Source organism: Crotalus tigris, unplaced genomic scaffold, assembly GCF_016545835.1.
Source record: "Crotalus tigris isolate CLP2741 ecotype Arizona unplaced genomic scaffold, ASM1654583v1 scf7180000017716.2861928, whole genome shotgun sequence".
NCBI classification, from domain to species: Eukaryota; Metazoa; Chordata; class Lepidosauria; order Squamata; family Viperidae; genus Crotalus; species Crotalus tigris.
This window is the reverse complement of record NW_024096587.1, coordinates 2,482,856-2,498,923: the sequence shown is the minus strand read 5'-3', so window position 1 is coordinate 2,498,923 and position 16,068 is coordinate 2,482,856. Positions and strand designations below refer to the sequence as shown.

The following is a 16,068-nucleotide window of genomic DNA, read 5'->3' as shown; positions in this document are numbered from 1 at the left end:
ATAAATAGACAATTCGGATCTCATGTTCTAAATCTTGCTTACAACGAGACTTCTTTGAAATAGCCTAAAATCATAGTCCAGACTGTGGGTCGAATCCCACTTCTTTCTCCTGCTACATATGTATGACAATCATATCATATGGAAATGGAAATTACTTATTTAAAACATAAGTAATCTCTTTAAATGAAGACATTAGTCAACACATATTGTACCAAGCTCTTTTTCTGCACCCCTTACAGCCTTGAGTGCATTCGCAGGAAGCTATTAATTTTACTACCCCAAAATGCATCTCTGTTATATTTTTATGGCAGTGTAAAAGGTTGGCCTATTATAGAATGACATCATGGAAATGCTCATGTGGAGGAATAGACTGGAAGAATGTTGGGTATGTGTGCCGTATTTTAAATTTGTGTAGAAAAAAATATTATTAAAACAACTCAACCAACAATGGTAGATCTCAACATCTTTTTTCATGGGTGTTCTCACTGTTTGTAAAGGCCAATTCCCCCCCCCCAAGAGAGACTGTTTAAAAAAGGCACTTTTTATTCACAATCTCATTTTATTCACAACTAATGCAGTCTCATTCAGTTGCAGGTGTATAGTATCCCTATTTCTTCTTTCTGCAGGAAAAATGTAGAAAAAAAGTGTAGCCATAGGAATTTATCCTTAAAATGTGATACATATCCCTAAAGACAAATCTGTTCCCAGTCAGAGGTAAAATCCATCTTTTCTCAAGAATGGGTGACCAAATCCAGGATTTATACCTAGTGGCTTAAATATTTCATATTAGGACACTCCCAGTATATGTTACCAATGGGTTCCTGGGAAAATTAAAATTGAAAAAAAAATCTGTGCCATTAGTTTGTTTTTTGAGGCATGAAAAAGGCCAGGGCACACTCATAATTTATGAATACTAATATTTAGAATATGAACTAGCCAAATTCAGATACATTTCAGAGTGTTATAGTGGGAAATAAAATTGAATATAACCCAAGTGTATTTCTAAATGCTATGAACACTATCTGTATATTATAAGTTGAACTCATTTATACTTAAAGACCCACTGATATCAATGGAATCTAAGTGAATTATATTACATAATGTATTTTTCAATAGTGCTCTTTTCTACCCTTTTGTTTTGTTTTCCTATAATAATCTCAGCTGATTTTTTTTCCCTTTCAAGGGAGAAAGAATTTTGAAATCATACGTGATATACATATCCATTTGATAAAAAGTGTCCATGAAAGAGATTTAAAACAAGATGGATCAGAAATGGTGGGAAATGGGTTAGTTATTGAATTAGTTAGTGAAACTAATTTCACAAGTTCACTCGATGGCTAGACTTTAATTTCCTCAAGAAAATAAAAGTGTTTTAAAGTGTTTAGAATAAGATACTATTTTGATAGAACAGAAGCTCAAGATCATAAATGTACAACTCAGATAGGGGTGAACTGTTCTGTTCCTCTAATATATGTGATCATTGAGTTATTCCCCTTTTATTAAATATTCTACTTCATAAAGGGCTCTACAGATACTTCAGCTCCTTGAGTCCAAAGCATGTATTGAGTTAATTAATCCTCTTTAAATCTTAGATTCTTATTTTCAGGTGTCTTTCCTAAGGAGGCATGCAGTGTAGTCCTTCTCCAATTTTTCTCACAACTGCCACCCTCTAAGGTTGGTTGAGCTGAAAGATAGGGACTAGCTCAAAGTAACCCTTCCAGGAAGGAAGGTAGATTTGAAGCTGAGTCTCCTTAGTTCTCAGCCAACTTCTTAACCTGTAGCCTTTCAATGTTGTGAACATTTTAAATTTTTAAATATCAGTGATCTACACAATCTGCATACCAAGGTTTATTTGCTATCCATTTCAAAAAATATTTTCTCCTGAACATGAATTGGCATGAGAAGATGTTTTTTTCACTGCAGTTGTTGTTGGTGAGTAAAAATCCAAAAGGCCTCAAGTTTGTTCTTGGAAATTTCCAACTTAGGGGCAAAAACCTTGCTTCTGACACTTTGGAGAACTAATGCTGTCAGCAAGCAGATGAACTGGTCTGATTTGATCCAGTCAGCTTTCTGTCCAAAGATTTCTATCTGTGGAAGTGCCTCTGTCAGCGCAGCATGACTTCCCTCTGCAGCCCATGATGTAGCCCATGAAATATTGCCTTGACTAGAGAAGTGGACAACCTCCAAAGAAGACCAAGGGGGTCTGGGAGGCTACAGGGAGGAGAGCAGATGTTCATTTATACTACATAGGATTGCATAGCCTGCAATTTCCTATAGTAGTGGTTAATTCCTCTTTGTTAGAACTACCTCAAAATGTTGCTGCAAGTAATTAAGAAAAGCATATAATAAGTGATCTTCCATGAGCAAGACAGCCTGGTATACTTACACATTCTTAAGGCATTAATTGTGTTTTGTGATTGCTCCAAAGAAGGAAAGATATTCATATTTGTCACACTCCGATAGTTTGCCCTTCTGTGTCATGCTTTTTTTTTTGGATCTATAGGCTACATAAAGGAGAAAGAAGCACTCTTTCACTTGCATCATACAACTTCTCATTCTCCTCCACCATCTCCAAAAGTTCTACATCTGTTGCAAAATTTCTTTTAACCCTCAAAACAAATCTGAAAGAATGTACTCCCTGGATTTTCTAAAATCCTGCCAATAAAACAGTTGTGTTGAATGCAACTGATAAAAGTCACAGCACTTCAAACAACTTTTTGAAGGTATAATATTCTTATATGCCCACAATACTTGCAAACTTGAGAAAGAGTGAAACATTGGAAATTGAAGAGCGATTTATGTGAATTAAGGGAAGCAAGGATGTTGCCATATTTCCTAAAATGTGTGAGAGTGTGCTAGGGAGTGTGTTAAAAGACATTAGAACTACCACTATTTTTGTTGTTTCAAGACCATATATCCAAATAATGGTACTGTGTGAAAATAATGGCCAATTGAACTTTTATAATGACTGAATAATATGCATAACAACAATGACAACAAGCACTTTGGGTGCAACCCCATCAGATAACCCCATCAGATAACATCTACCTAACCCAGATCCTTCAGAAAGACTCAATAGATGGATAAAAATGCCAAATCTAGATTAGCCGTCTGGCTGACTTGCAAATAATAACAATGACGATGATGATGATAATGATGATAAGAAGAATAAGAACAATCTGTTTGAATAAGCTTCTAAAAAAATAAAACAAATTGGCTCTATTTTAAACTGATTGTTCAGCTTTGCATTTCAACCAGTACTATATTATTCTTTCAGGATCAATATTATCATATTAATGTGTGCTAAGCAATTAAAACTCATTGCCCCACTAAGACTTAATTTAAAAAGTGACATTCCAAGGTTTGAAAGCATGGTTTCTGCCAGAATTCATCCAGAGAAGGCGAGGGATGCTTATCAAGACCCCAAGCCTTCATTGTGAGCCAGTAATCAGAGGGGATGGGCCAATTAAATGCTGTCCTCCTTGATCTGCAGCTAATGAGTGACTTGGTTCATCTGCTGAGCCACTGCAGAATGGCCCCAGGTTCCTCCTCTAGCAGCCTGGCAGGAAGGGAGCCCAGGTCCACGGAAAGCTGGGATGAAGGCAGTGTGGCTTGCAAGCAGGCTCTGTGTGGAATGCTCCCTTGTTCCCCTTCCCCATGGGAGCAATAAACAAACAGAAAAATAGGCTCTGAGTGCTTTTCGGCAACTGCCTGGGCCACCTGCTACTCCCCAAGCAGCCTCTAGCCCGGGATCATGGGGAAGAGTCAGAGGCCAGGCTGAATGGTCATCAGCTTTATAAATATCCCTTCCGCAGCTGCTGAAGTGGAGGTGTCAGGCTGACAAGCAAGAGAGAAATGTGGGCACATCTTGTAATATTACCGAGACTGTTTAGATCGCTGTCTAGGATTACACGCATGCATGTACGCTATATTTTACAACTTTCCTCTCGGGCTGTGAAAGCTTTTCAGATGTTTGAGGACAATTTGTCACAGACAGCCATTATGCATTCATCAGGGGTTAACAAAACTGGCTGTTTATAAAGATTAAACCGCAGGCCACAAAAAAAGGACGGCATAGTCAAATTACTGAGCCAGTTCACCGTTCCAATTATTTAATGGTTAAAATTGCCCCCCTCCTGACCGAGTAATGGAACAACCAAGCTCAGCTAAAAAGCATTCAGTCCTCACAGCAGTTATTGCATTTGGCTCAGGAGGGGAAAGTGGTTGACCACTCCACCCATTCCCAAGAACCTACAGAGAAAAGATTCTTCTCCTCCGACAATCAGAAAATGCAAAGTTCTGGAGCTTGCTTGAGCCCAAGCCGTTTGCAAAGTTTGCAGCTTATCTTCCAAAGAGCCCTCCTACCCTGGCCCTTCCTGAAACGCTAATTCCACTGGAAGAATAGATGCTTTTGACTTTTGTTTTTGTTTTTTTTTCTTATTGTCTCAACAGAAACACCAACTGAAACAAGTATGATTAGAAGGGCGTCCTTAAAGAAGACAAGGATACAACCCACAATAATTTGTAACTGTGTAAAAAGTGGGGTCATCAGTACTGAGCAGGATAATAGAATCAAGTTAGTTCAATTTTGGTTAAAAATTCTATATGTAGAGACATCCCAGATATCACTATCCATCAAGAGGCACACATGTTCTTAGCAATTTGACAGCCTTTTCCTATTAATAATTTCTTTATGTTAAACTTCCAGATAAAACCTGCAAGACTGGTATCAGAAAATAAGAAATTTGGTTAGACCCCTTTTGAGTGGGAATAAAAAAAATGGAAACTATTTGTCAGAGTGTGTTCGTTAGTCTTATTAATTGAAAATATATTGGATTTTATTTGTTATCTATACTGAATCCGTTTCCTGTCAGATTACGATATATTAAACGGGCGTGATGAACGTGTTTTTGCCCCTTAATTGCGGAGGAAGTGTAATTAAGAAAATAATCAAAAGAAAAGACCCTACTCAAATGCAGCTGCAACAAAAAGAGCACCGCGCGCGCGCGCACACAAACACACACAGAGAGACAGAGAGACAGACATGGATACACACAGATAAAGACATTTATCACAGTCAGAAACTGCAGCAAAAACCTCTCTATATTTCTGTTGAGATTGCAGCTGCATTTGAGTAGGTTCTTCCCTTTTAATTGCTTTCTTAATTGCACTTCCTCCGCAATTAAGGCAACGAAAACCCGCCGTTTAATAAATGCAGTTCAAACGTGAAGTAAATCAAGGTGAGGTAAAGTGAGGAGGAGCGAATCAAGAAGGCCTCCGTAATGCCTCCCCAGTCGAATCTTCCTTCCATTCGGCCGCGGCGCTCTAAGAACTAAATAAACCCCAAGAGCTCTTTAGGCCGGCTTGAATCTATTTCAAGTGGGGAAGCGTGAGGGAAAAGAGGGAGCCCCGCCGAGGAACCCCTTCCAGAGGAATCGGCCCTGCTTTCTTCTCTCCGGGTCTCTGGTGGAAGAACGACTCGCAAAGACCCATCGCTTGAGGCCGGGCCCAGGCACACTGAAGCCTCCGGGTGCAGACTGCGAACGCGCTTCTCCGCTAAACTTGGGGACGCATGTAAAGCCAAGGTTGCGGGGGGGGGGCAGGTTTACGGAACCCTGCGACGCGCCTCGGCAGCTTAGAAAAGATCAAAGGGCGCCTTCCCCAGATTTAAAGGAGCTGGCTGGGCGGCTAAGAGATCAGTATAATGAAGCCAGGCTTTGTGGCACTACAGCGAGGGCCGGGAGAGGTGTTGAAACGCGGTAAATCAGTAAAGAAGAGGTGTCAGATGTCCCCGACCCCCAGAACGGGGAACCCTTTTCTTGCGAGGAGACCTCTACAAGAAAGCTGCTCTCCGATTTTTTTTTTTTTTCCTACCCAGGTCCGTAGTATCGCAGCCTATGCTCGTAATCCCTGTGAAAAATCAAAATTTCAGTACGTGCCTATTTAAAAAAAAAAAGGGGGGGGGAGGAATAAGGCCCCTCGTACACCAAGGAATTCAGTTGTGCATTGGGAGGGATGTGATGCCCGGCTATTCAAAGAGGGGCAGTGGCGACGTTTCTTCCCTTGTATTTAGAAAATTTATTTGGAAAATGTATGGGCTATAGCCGCCAATCGTACATAAGTAACTCTAGGCGTCCAACAGTAGTCAATAACAATAATAAGTCTAAACATCTGGTTGTCTATGCGAAAATAAATAATAATGATGATAATGATAATCATGATGATGATGATGATAATAATAATAATAATTTCTGTAAACAAAACAAATGTTAATAAGACAACTGCCAGCTCTGTACCTGGAGATGTTCACGCCTGAAATAAAAATCGCGGCCTGTGTTCAGTGCTCAGGCCGGCCAGAGTGAGCCCCTCCCCCGCAGGATCAGCCACCCTGCAAAGCTAAAGGCTCCTAGTTTTCGGACACTTCCATGCTACTTAATGCAGTCGCCGGCCAGTCAACTTCTCTGGGGAGATGCAGAGCCCCAGAACCCGGGAAAAGCTGTCTTTGCCCGGGCAGCCTGATACCCAAAGTGCAATAGATCTGAAAAGAAATCAGAATAACCAGCCAAGGGATCTTCGAGGAAGGAGGTTTGCAGCCCCCCAGGTCGAAAATCCCTTCCAGGTCCTCCTGGGGTGGGGAACGGTACGAAGCTATGGAGGGCCAACTCATCAACCTGGCGGGTTTTGCTTCAAGTATACCTTTCAGCTGGAATCCGACTACAGAGTTAGAAATCCTCCTATATGCAAAGAATTTTGGACATGTAGATAGCGAAGAAAAGGCCCTGGAGGAGGCCGGGTGCAGGGAAACCCGTCGAACAGGCAACTATAAGAAGCCGCCAGGCAACAGGAATGAGGGTCGCTGAGAAAATCGGTTGCACCAGGAAAGGGAAAGGGAAAGGGAAAGGAGTAAAGTTCAACTTCCTACCTTTAAATGGGCCAAGGTTCGTTAACGTTCTGTCCGTTCTCTGAACATTCATAGAATCCCAGACCATTCATGAATGTGCAGCAGCGTTCTGTTCTATACTATTCTAAAGTTATCGTTGGCAAAAAAAAAAAAAAAATCCCGATCGCTTTTCTTTTCTCTAGGGAAGGCGGACTTTTCCACCTCAGATTGCAGTGAGGCTCAAGGAACGCGGCGCCTAAGTCTAGTAGCCCTGCCGGCGCAGAGTACAGGCCTTTCGTCCCGTCGACCAGGCCGACTGGGCTTTTGCAAGCCAAGAAGAGCCTGTTTTCTTTTGGGGAAGAAACGGAGAGTTCTGGAAACTCCGGATGGCCCGACTCCCGGCCTTTCCCAGAAAGTACCTCACCCCGATAGCCTGTGGGTGGAAGGCCACGCGCCCTGGAGACTCGGACGTTGCTCGCCGGGCCCTCGGGCCTCGTTCACTTGCCAGATGCTGCAGAGTCAGGAAAGAAGGCCGTAATGCAACGGTGGCACCGAAAATGTGGCACCGAGATTTGACTGGAACCTTGCTATTGCACGGACTAGTCCTCGCTATTGGAGCAAGACCAACCTGCCCGTTGCCATCCTCTGGCGGCCTTCAAAGCAAAGTAATAACTCACAAACGCACGCGCGCGCGCGCGCACCCACCTACCCACCCACGCACACAGACACACATGCACACACACACGCACACACACACCTCGCCAGGCCTGGCTGCTAGGCTCAACCCACTCAACTGGAGATCCGCTGGTGGAAGTTTTGGGCGAGACACGGGGCCATCGGGGATTGCTTTAAAGGATGAGCGGCGAGGCAGGCAGGACGGCAGCGGCGGAGTCCAACGCTCAAGAGCAGCGCACTGTCGTCAGGGAGTACTAAAAGAGGCCCGACTGGCCCGCTCCCTCCGAAACCCAAAGGCGGCCAGGCCGACAGAACGGCTCTCCGGCCGAACTTTTGTGGTGCCTTCGCTTGTTAGCCCCGTACCTCAACCCCCGGTCCCCAGCATGAAGCTGGAGAGGAGTGTGCAAATTACCTGCCAGGCCTCTGGCTCTAATTTAATCTCTCAAGAGGTTTCCCATTTTTAAGAGTGTGGGTATTTGTATGTGTGTGTCCTCCTCATGAAAATTAGAGATGCTGGAAAGCCTCAGGTTAACCTGCTTAAAACCGAAAGTGAAAAACCTAAGCAGCTGCTTAGCCAACCAACTTTTCAAAGCGGACGGTTTTTCTATCCTTTGAATGCCTTTTATAGAAAGAGCGTCTTGAAAAGCGCAAGGAAGAAAACGAAACACAACCCTCTCCGCACACCCGGTTCAGCGAATCCCAAGAAACTTCCTTGGGGGGGGGGGAATCTGTGCATTTTCGTTTCGACAAGAATCTCGAGATCAACCATAAATTACGTTGCTCGGCGGGGGGGGGGGACAAAGGGGAAGAGTTCGGCCATGGCAAAGCCCCGCGATCCACTCCCGACCCTTCGTGATCCCCTACTGCCCCAGCGGCCTTGCCCGTTGCCAGCTTTGAGGTGTTCGATCCTGCTTGGACACCGCTTTGGCAACCCAACGGTGGCACCGAAAATGGCACCGGGGTTTGACCGCCACTCTTGGCGCCTTCTCGTCTCTTGCAATTCAGCGAACCCTGGCAGACTTGGGACAACTGCTGGGCACCGCCGTGTCCCCGGCTGAACCTTATCGAAGCTGTAAAGGCGCGCCTTGTGGAGCGCTCTCCCCAGAGATCACGCCCAGGGCATTTCTCTGCGCCTGTTCTTTCCCCCTCCTGCCTTCCCTGACCCACAGTCCTGGTGGAAGTGGCCGGCGGCCTTCCCCGAGGTGGGCCCCTTTTAATTCCAGGTGAGGTTTGCCTCGATGCTGAGCTATTCATAGCTAGGAGCCGATCTATTCCTGTCCAGCGTGCAAGGCAGGGGCTGCTTGTTGGACGCGCCCGGAAGGAGCCGGGGAAAGAGAAAGGCGCCTCCTTAGAAAACCCCTGGGGTACATTTGCTTGCGCGAGGGGCCCAATCAGCCTTCCCGTAAGCCCCCCCCCCAACCGACCTGCAGTCTATTGATGTAAAAGTGCCCTGTAACTGGCGGGAGGGGCGGGGGGGGAGGGAGGGAATCGGCGGTCTGGAAAGGGAAGCGAGAAAAAGGCCGCGGCTGCCTGGACCACTTCAATAGCTAGTCCTCCCCCCCGCCCGCCCGCGCCCGCACAGCCCAGCTGTCAGCAGAAGGGCCACCTCCCGGGTAGCGGCGTTTAAGCTCTCCCTGACCCAGTTTCTCTTACGGCCACCAGGCCCCCTAAGGGCCGGGCACCCGCCGCCTCTCCCGTCCCGCCGTGCGCCGCGCTCACCGGGGTTCAGGTCCAGGCACTGGGCAGGGTCGTCGGCGTCCGGCAGCTGCCCGTCGGGGCTGAGGCTCTCCATGGACAAATCCAGGCCTTTGGCGTCCCAGTCGCGGAGCTTCCGCTTCTTGTGCGAGCCGATCAGGGCCTCCACCGAGAAGGCGTGCGCTCGCGAGCTGAGGGCCACAGCCGAGCGCCTCCTTTCGCTCATCTTAGCCGCCCGGCGGGGGTGCCGAAGCCACACGGCCGCCGCGCCGCCGGCCGCCGAGCTGGCAGAGGACGGGTCGGGGCCGGCGAGCCGGGCCGAGAGGGAAGCCGAGCGGAGAGGCCGTTCCGACGTGAGAGTCCCGCGGCCGCCTGGGCGCTACATGGGTCCCGAGTTGTTGGCTGGCCGAAAGGCACCGCTCAGAATCCCGCGCTCGGGCTGCGCTTCATCTCTCTTCTCTCCCCCCCCCCCCCCCGATTCGTCCCTCTCTCCCTCTGATTGATCCAGACTCCTGGGGAACTTTCCCCCTCTTTCCTCCCTCGCCTGGTCCCGGCTGCGAGCGCCCGTCAAGAGTCGCTGCCCAATGAGAAGGTGGCGAATCCGGAGACCGCGGTCGCGGGAACCAATGAGGAAGGGGCGGGCCAAGCGCCCGGGCTTCCCGGCTGCCCGCGGCCTTAACTCTTGCAGAGCGAGGAGCCGGTCGCCCCCTCCGCTCCAAAAAGGCGGCCAGCGGGCGCCCAGCCTCCACTCAGGCCCAGATGCCTCCTGGCTGCTCGCGTAAACCCCCTCCCAAATATGCGAAGCTGCTGGGAGTGAACTCTACAGCGTCTGTGATCGTAAGCAGAAAAGATTAACAATGTTACACTATCCTTCTGCTCCCCCCTTCCCCTCCCCCCTCGCTTATAGGTGGGCCACATATATAAAGAAGAACAGCGACTTCTCCAAGAAAATTCCTGGAGAAAAAAGGACCTTTTCTGCAGTCCCACTCATAAGTGGGAGTTGCCACGATCAGTACCCTATAACTTAAATCTGTAAGTTGAGTTTTATGTTTGACTTATAGTTGAGTTTTATACTGCACTCCTTTGGTGAAAAGAGCAATTTTGTTAAAATCCAGCCAAACTTCGATTTAGCAGTTTGGAAGATAGAATCTGAAAAGAGTCATGAAGCATATTATAGGAAACACTATAAACATTTGACTATACTCCAATACATTTCTATATATGTCCTGTGCAATCGCGGCAATACATTTTTTAAAAATCGTATACTCTTTGTATAATATTGTGTCCCTAGAGCGGCTTTAATAGGACCATGTCTCGGATTATACCATGATTTCCCTTGTTCTATATAACGCAGTATAAAAAATGCGGGAAATGTTTCGTGCCCGTAGTCCTATCGATCGAGCCACATCCATAAACGCGATTTATAATGGCCAGAGAACACAGATTAACGATGGAGCAAACTAGCAACTTGGACGTGTTACTGATTATAGTGGGAGACCGAGACGCACAGTTGGGGCGGCCATTTAGCTCTGCTGCAGTCTTTCCGGCGACTCTGCTTTAGACCCTGCTCGCTAAGAAATAAGGGCTTAAATCTGAAATCCTAAAGTCAATGTCCAGCTAAGCAAATTATCTGTCAAGATGTGCAGGACTTACTGGGTGAATTCACGGCTTGGCTTGTTTCTTGCAGTTGAGGGACGCTGCCTTTTGTCCAGATCCACGATTTCCCCCTAAGCAAAAGGGCTTCCAATTGTGATTTTTTTTTTCCAGTGTATGTTAGGACTATACAAGGCTCCTCCCGAACACTGTATAATTTCTAATCCTGATTATCTTTGCTTTGGCGTTTTATTCATACACACCCGGTGCATTCGTTGACTCCCAGAAAGAAAAAGAAAAAAAAGGAAGCAACAAAAGCAGGCGTTTAGTTTTTGCGCTGAAGGAAAACGAGCAGATGAAGCGAACCTAAACGGGAATGGCCCGCAAGGCGCAAAGCGAAGCGCGTTTGCCGTACCCAGCGGCGGGAGCAAAAAGGACGCCGGCGACGCGCTCCGCCGCCAGGCAAGGCGGCTCCAGGGCCTGCGTGCAGGAGGAAAGAAGCCCCCCTCCCGCGCCTCCTCTTCTGCGAACCTCCAAAGGCACCGGAGAAGGCGCGTCGCCCCCTCGCTACTGGATCCACACGCACCCAAATACACACGCCAAATGCGTGGATCCGTTCAAACGGGCAAAGCCCAATCGAGAACCGGGTTAGGAACCCGGCCGGGAAGGCGTTGCCCCGTGCTGGAGCGGCGCGCCGTATTGAATACCCTAATTCCTCAAAAGTTTTCTCCCGTTTGCCTCGCTGATGTTGCCTCTGCTGTGTCGCCCAGCGCGACCCTCTCCCGCTTCCTAACTTGGCGCTGCCTAAAAGATGCAGAGGGAGGCAGAAGAAGCGTCCGCGAGGCTTCCAAAGACTCCCCTGGGCTCAGCCAAAACGGTACGGGTTTTGTTCTCAGGAGGGAAAGAAACGGACTCGTCGAAAAAATACAGGTTTTAAAAAATATATATTACTTTCCATTTTGCTTAATTTAAAAAGCCCGCGTAAGCCCCAATTCTCCCACCCAGGCTTTCTTTCTTTTAAAATCATTTGATATTCTCTTCTTTATTAAATAGAACATTAATTTCAGGACAATGTTAATATGCTGCCATCAAGCAACAAAACCAGCAAGCATACTTTGAGGGTTTTTTTTTTTGGTTGAATCTTGTTTTAATGTTTTGAACACTATAGGAGTAAAATCCTAGGGAGTTCAATGAATCCTGAATATATTCATCACCGGGAATTTTTTCCCCCTTATGCTTCAAAGTATTAACCAATGGAGTGGCTTCCACAGAACGTCTTAGGAGCCACAGGAAGTGTGGAGGTGATAGTTTGGAGGGAGTGCTGAAGGGACCGATGCTCTGGCTTGCAATTCTCTTTGCACTGCATCCAGTTACCTTAAGAGGAAGACATGAGGTCTCATGTGCCTGGCCATCTGTGGCCAAAGGTCTATGTACCTGGTGCTGCCGAGGAGATGACACGTACCTGGCCACCTGCCTTTAGAAGAAAGTAAGAGGAGGTCAGATTTTCAGAGAGACAGAGAACTCTCATCCCCATTCTTGTTTGACACTTAAAAGGAACAAAGCATCCCCAGTCAAATTCCCCAGCAGAACTCCAGGGAACATTCCTCTCCCTATTCTCCCTTTTGTTTAAGTGACTTGGACTTCGTTGAGTTTCATTTGTTTGCAGACATCATTTAAAATACGCAGAAGATCCTCTTCCCCCAGTCTATCATTTACCTACACCCTCCTCCTCCTCCTGCTTCAAGGCAAAAGGATATCTCACCCCTTCATCAGAGGGGTGAAGGAAATGGTTGCCCCTTCGGGTAACTAATGAAAGTTGTGCCATGTAGCCAGTTTTATCCTTCAGAGAATGTGCCAGGCTGCTGATAACCAGGATCAAGAGTGCAATCTGCCACACCCTTCCCCTCTGAGCTTCTCTGAAGGTTCCCCCTGGCTAACTTCCCATCTGAAGCCCTGCTTAAGTCAGGCAATGTGAATGCTGCAAGGACCTCCATTCACTTTGCTGGTGTCTTGGGGTCCTACTGGAGTTTGTCCCTAGATTGGGGCAGGGCACTGAATTTAGCCCCTATACATGGTGGCCTGTATTCAGGCCGGATTAAATGTCATTTCTCCTCCCACTGAGTGGGAGGGGGGGTGTTGCAACCACACAGGTGTGGCCCTTTGCAGACAGAAGGAACCGTTTTGACCCTGATCTGTCACTGACGCCTGCCACTCAAACATTCCTTTGTCCTAACTCAGCAACTCCTGCATATGCTTCTGCCTGTTCTGCCCAGGCTGCAGCTCTGAGAGACTGAGATCCCAAACCTTTCCTTGAACTCCTAAGGCCTGACTGGTGACCCATAGGAGCATTGGCTTAGCCAGCCCCTGAGTTGCCCTGGCCCAGGGGCTGTGCTTTCTATAATGGGCAGGCATTATAGAAAGACCTGGAGGACAGGAAAGGTCCACTCCTGAGCTGCGCTGCCCTGGGGACATGAAGCAGCCACTTGGCCATGTTCAGCCTCTGGGGTTAGCTGGAAATCCGCTGATGCCTGGCATGTTATTGCCTTTTTACTAAATGGCCATTAAAGAGGTTGGAAAAGCCAAGCCCAGCATTAGTTCAAAAGAGATTAATTTCCACCTGGGGGGGGGGGATGGCAGGTATGTCAGTTTCCCCTGCTGGCTAGTAAAAGGGGGCATTCATGAGGACTGTAAAAAGCAGGCATGGCTTTACAAAACACCACCCACCAACCCCCCTCCACCCTTCACCCCTCAGCACAGGTATTATTAGCTAGTTAGCTTTCTGCTCCTAGCACCCGAGCAAGTAATTTTGGTCTCTGGCAAAGTCCACCCACTCTCTGAGGGCCTCTTGCTCTTCAAATGGGTTGCTGGGAGGATGCCTGAAGGCTGTGCTGATCAGTCCAAGGGCTGATCAGAATGTAAAGGGGGGGGCACTCCTTTTGCTTGAGCATGTGGATCCCTGATCCCTCTGAGGTTCCTGAGCCTAGAAACCTGGTCTGAAGGAGTGATGGCCTCCTTCCATGGAAACACCCTTTGGTTACCTCAAGTGTTCCCCAGTTTGGGATAGGGCAGAAAGTGAGTCTTCTGCTCACAGCTTGCAGTAAAACTAACTGCAAAATGGAGCTATTCAGTCTACCGGGCTCTCTTCCCCCCCTCCCCCCAGCTTACACAGCCCCCCCCCCGTTTCTTTCTAAGAGAATTTCTTGTAGGCTTTTGCCCTTCCTGATTTCCTTGGACAAGATAGGATTTGGGGGTGTCTCTCTTCACTTGCTCTATTGCCCTAAATTAAAATATGTAGTTTTAATCCAATCCCATGCCACTCATCCTTAACAATGCCAGATGTTTGCAATAACATGTGAGCTTTTGCCTCTAGGGACACGATACAAAATGCTTTTTCCTATAATTATTCTTTTAGCTAACTATTCATAAACATATGGTTTTTCTTCTCACAAAAGGGGGAAAAAATCAATCCAATCACCAGAGTTCTCTAATTTTATCAATCACATGCTCTGGTTCAGCATCAAACCTGCATTAGCAAGTCTGCATTTTACTTCTGAGACAACCCAAATCTCCAAAATGGGAAGCTGAGAAAATATTTGAAGATGGTTTTCCCCAATATTTTTGTTTCCACAAATTCAGAAGAAAACCTTCCAAAAATTGTCCAAAATGTAATTAGGCTGGAATTGATAAAAGGACATGTAGGAAAAGAGGATTCGGGGACCAAGTCACTCAGACACCCTTCATTAACATAGCCTCTGTCAATCAAATTTTCTATGGAGCCAAAATGATCTTCCGTTTCATCTCAGGAAATTGTGTTCAAAACAATCCTGGCTGCTTTGTTCCAGCATTTTTCCTTGGAAACTGGTCCTCTAGTCTAGACTCAAAAGCTAGCCAATTAGCCACAAGTTATGACTGAAACTCAGGCACTTTCGCTTAACAGGTTGCTGATCTAAGAGGTCTGTTCTTTGGTGAAAGATGCTTCCAGTGCTTGACTCTAACTTTTTAGCTTGGCTCCAATATAGGAGGATCATTCTTGTCTCCCACCGGAGAAGAAGACCTTTGGAGCATGCATTCCTTTCCAGATCTGTGTCAGTGAAATGTCACAAGGCCACACCATTGCACCTTCAGCAATTTCCCTGTGCAGGTACTTGTACTGCTCAGAGTATGACAGAGGCACAAGTAGTCTAACTGAATTATCACACCCCACCCCACCTCCAGTTCACTTTCTTCTCTGGGACTCTCTTTATCTTCATCAGCGAATCTCAGTCTCGGCGCAACCCACACAAAAGGTGTTTCTGAAAGGAGGTCGGCAAATCCCTTTAGGCTTGAAACTTAAGATTACCGCAGCTCTCCGCATTTCGGGAGCGGGGTTGAGGGCCAGCGGCCTTTCCGTTCTTCTTGGACCAAAGGCCCACCATCCCTCGAAGCGATGAGCTCTTCTCGCGATAAATGACGGTTCCGGTTCTGTGCGATTTAAGGCGACTCCGCTCCAGTCCCGGCAATTGCTTCCTCCGAGTCTGGTCCGGCTTTTGCTCTGCCCATCCAGACACGCGGCTTCTCTGCCGCTCTCCCTCTCCCCACCTCGCCGCCGAGCAAGAAAAAGCGCGGAGCGTCTCTATCAATTTAACTCCGCCGCTCACCAACCCTGCGCCAGCTGACGCCAGTCACCGCGGGGGGACAGGCCGAAATCAGTTACATCTGCAGCGCTGCCCCCTCCTCTCCAGGTCAGGACCTCTGTTCCTCGGGTGGCGGAGAGAACCGGGGCTGGCCACGCTTTAATTCAGACGCCCGACACGAGGAGCAAAGGTGGGAAACGAGAGGCCGGGCCAGAACCCGAGCAGTCGCGGCGTCTGCGCTTCCTCGGGCTGCGCGGAGGCTTTTGACTGGCAAAAAGCGGGGGAAGGGAGCGTGGGGTGGGATGGGAGAGGCGGGAGACACCGAGGATAAGTTCTGCTTTACCGCAGGACACGAAAGATCTTCGGACCTGCTGAAGTTTGGTGCTCTTCGAGGCTCCCGAGCGCCCTCGGGAAAAGAAATGGCGGCCTCTTAATGTGGAGGAAGGGAAGTGGGTCAGACTTCCCGGCCCAGAACTTTAGGCCGGAAACTTTCCCGGCACAGCTCCGATCGGAGCACTCGCCTCGGACCCTCTTCACGTTTGGGAACAAGCTTAGCGTAATAGAAAGGTCCGACGTACATCTACCGCTGCTTTTCGGAGGCCAAACGCCGTG

General features: G+C 47.6%; 1 protein-coding gene across 1 annotated transcript in view; it reads right to left on the bottom strand.

Moving 5' to 3' along the window:
- Window positions 1-9,708, bottom strand: part of TBX15 (T-box transcription factor 15) — an 84,402-nt gene extending 74,694 nt beyond the window's left edge. Inside the window, exon 1 of the mRNA XM_039338810.1 lies at window positions 9,275-9,708. Within this exon, the coding sequence (XP_039194744.1) occupies window positions 9,275-9,476 (202 nt within the window). The 5' untranslated portion in view covers window positions 9,477-9,708. The remainder of the gene's footprint in view (window positions 1-9,274) is intronic.
- Window positions 9,709-16,068: the final 6,360 nt, after the last annotated feature.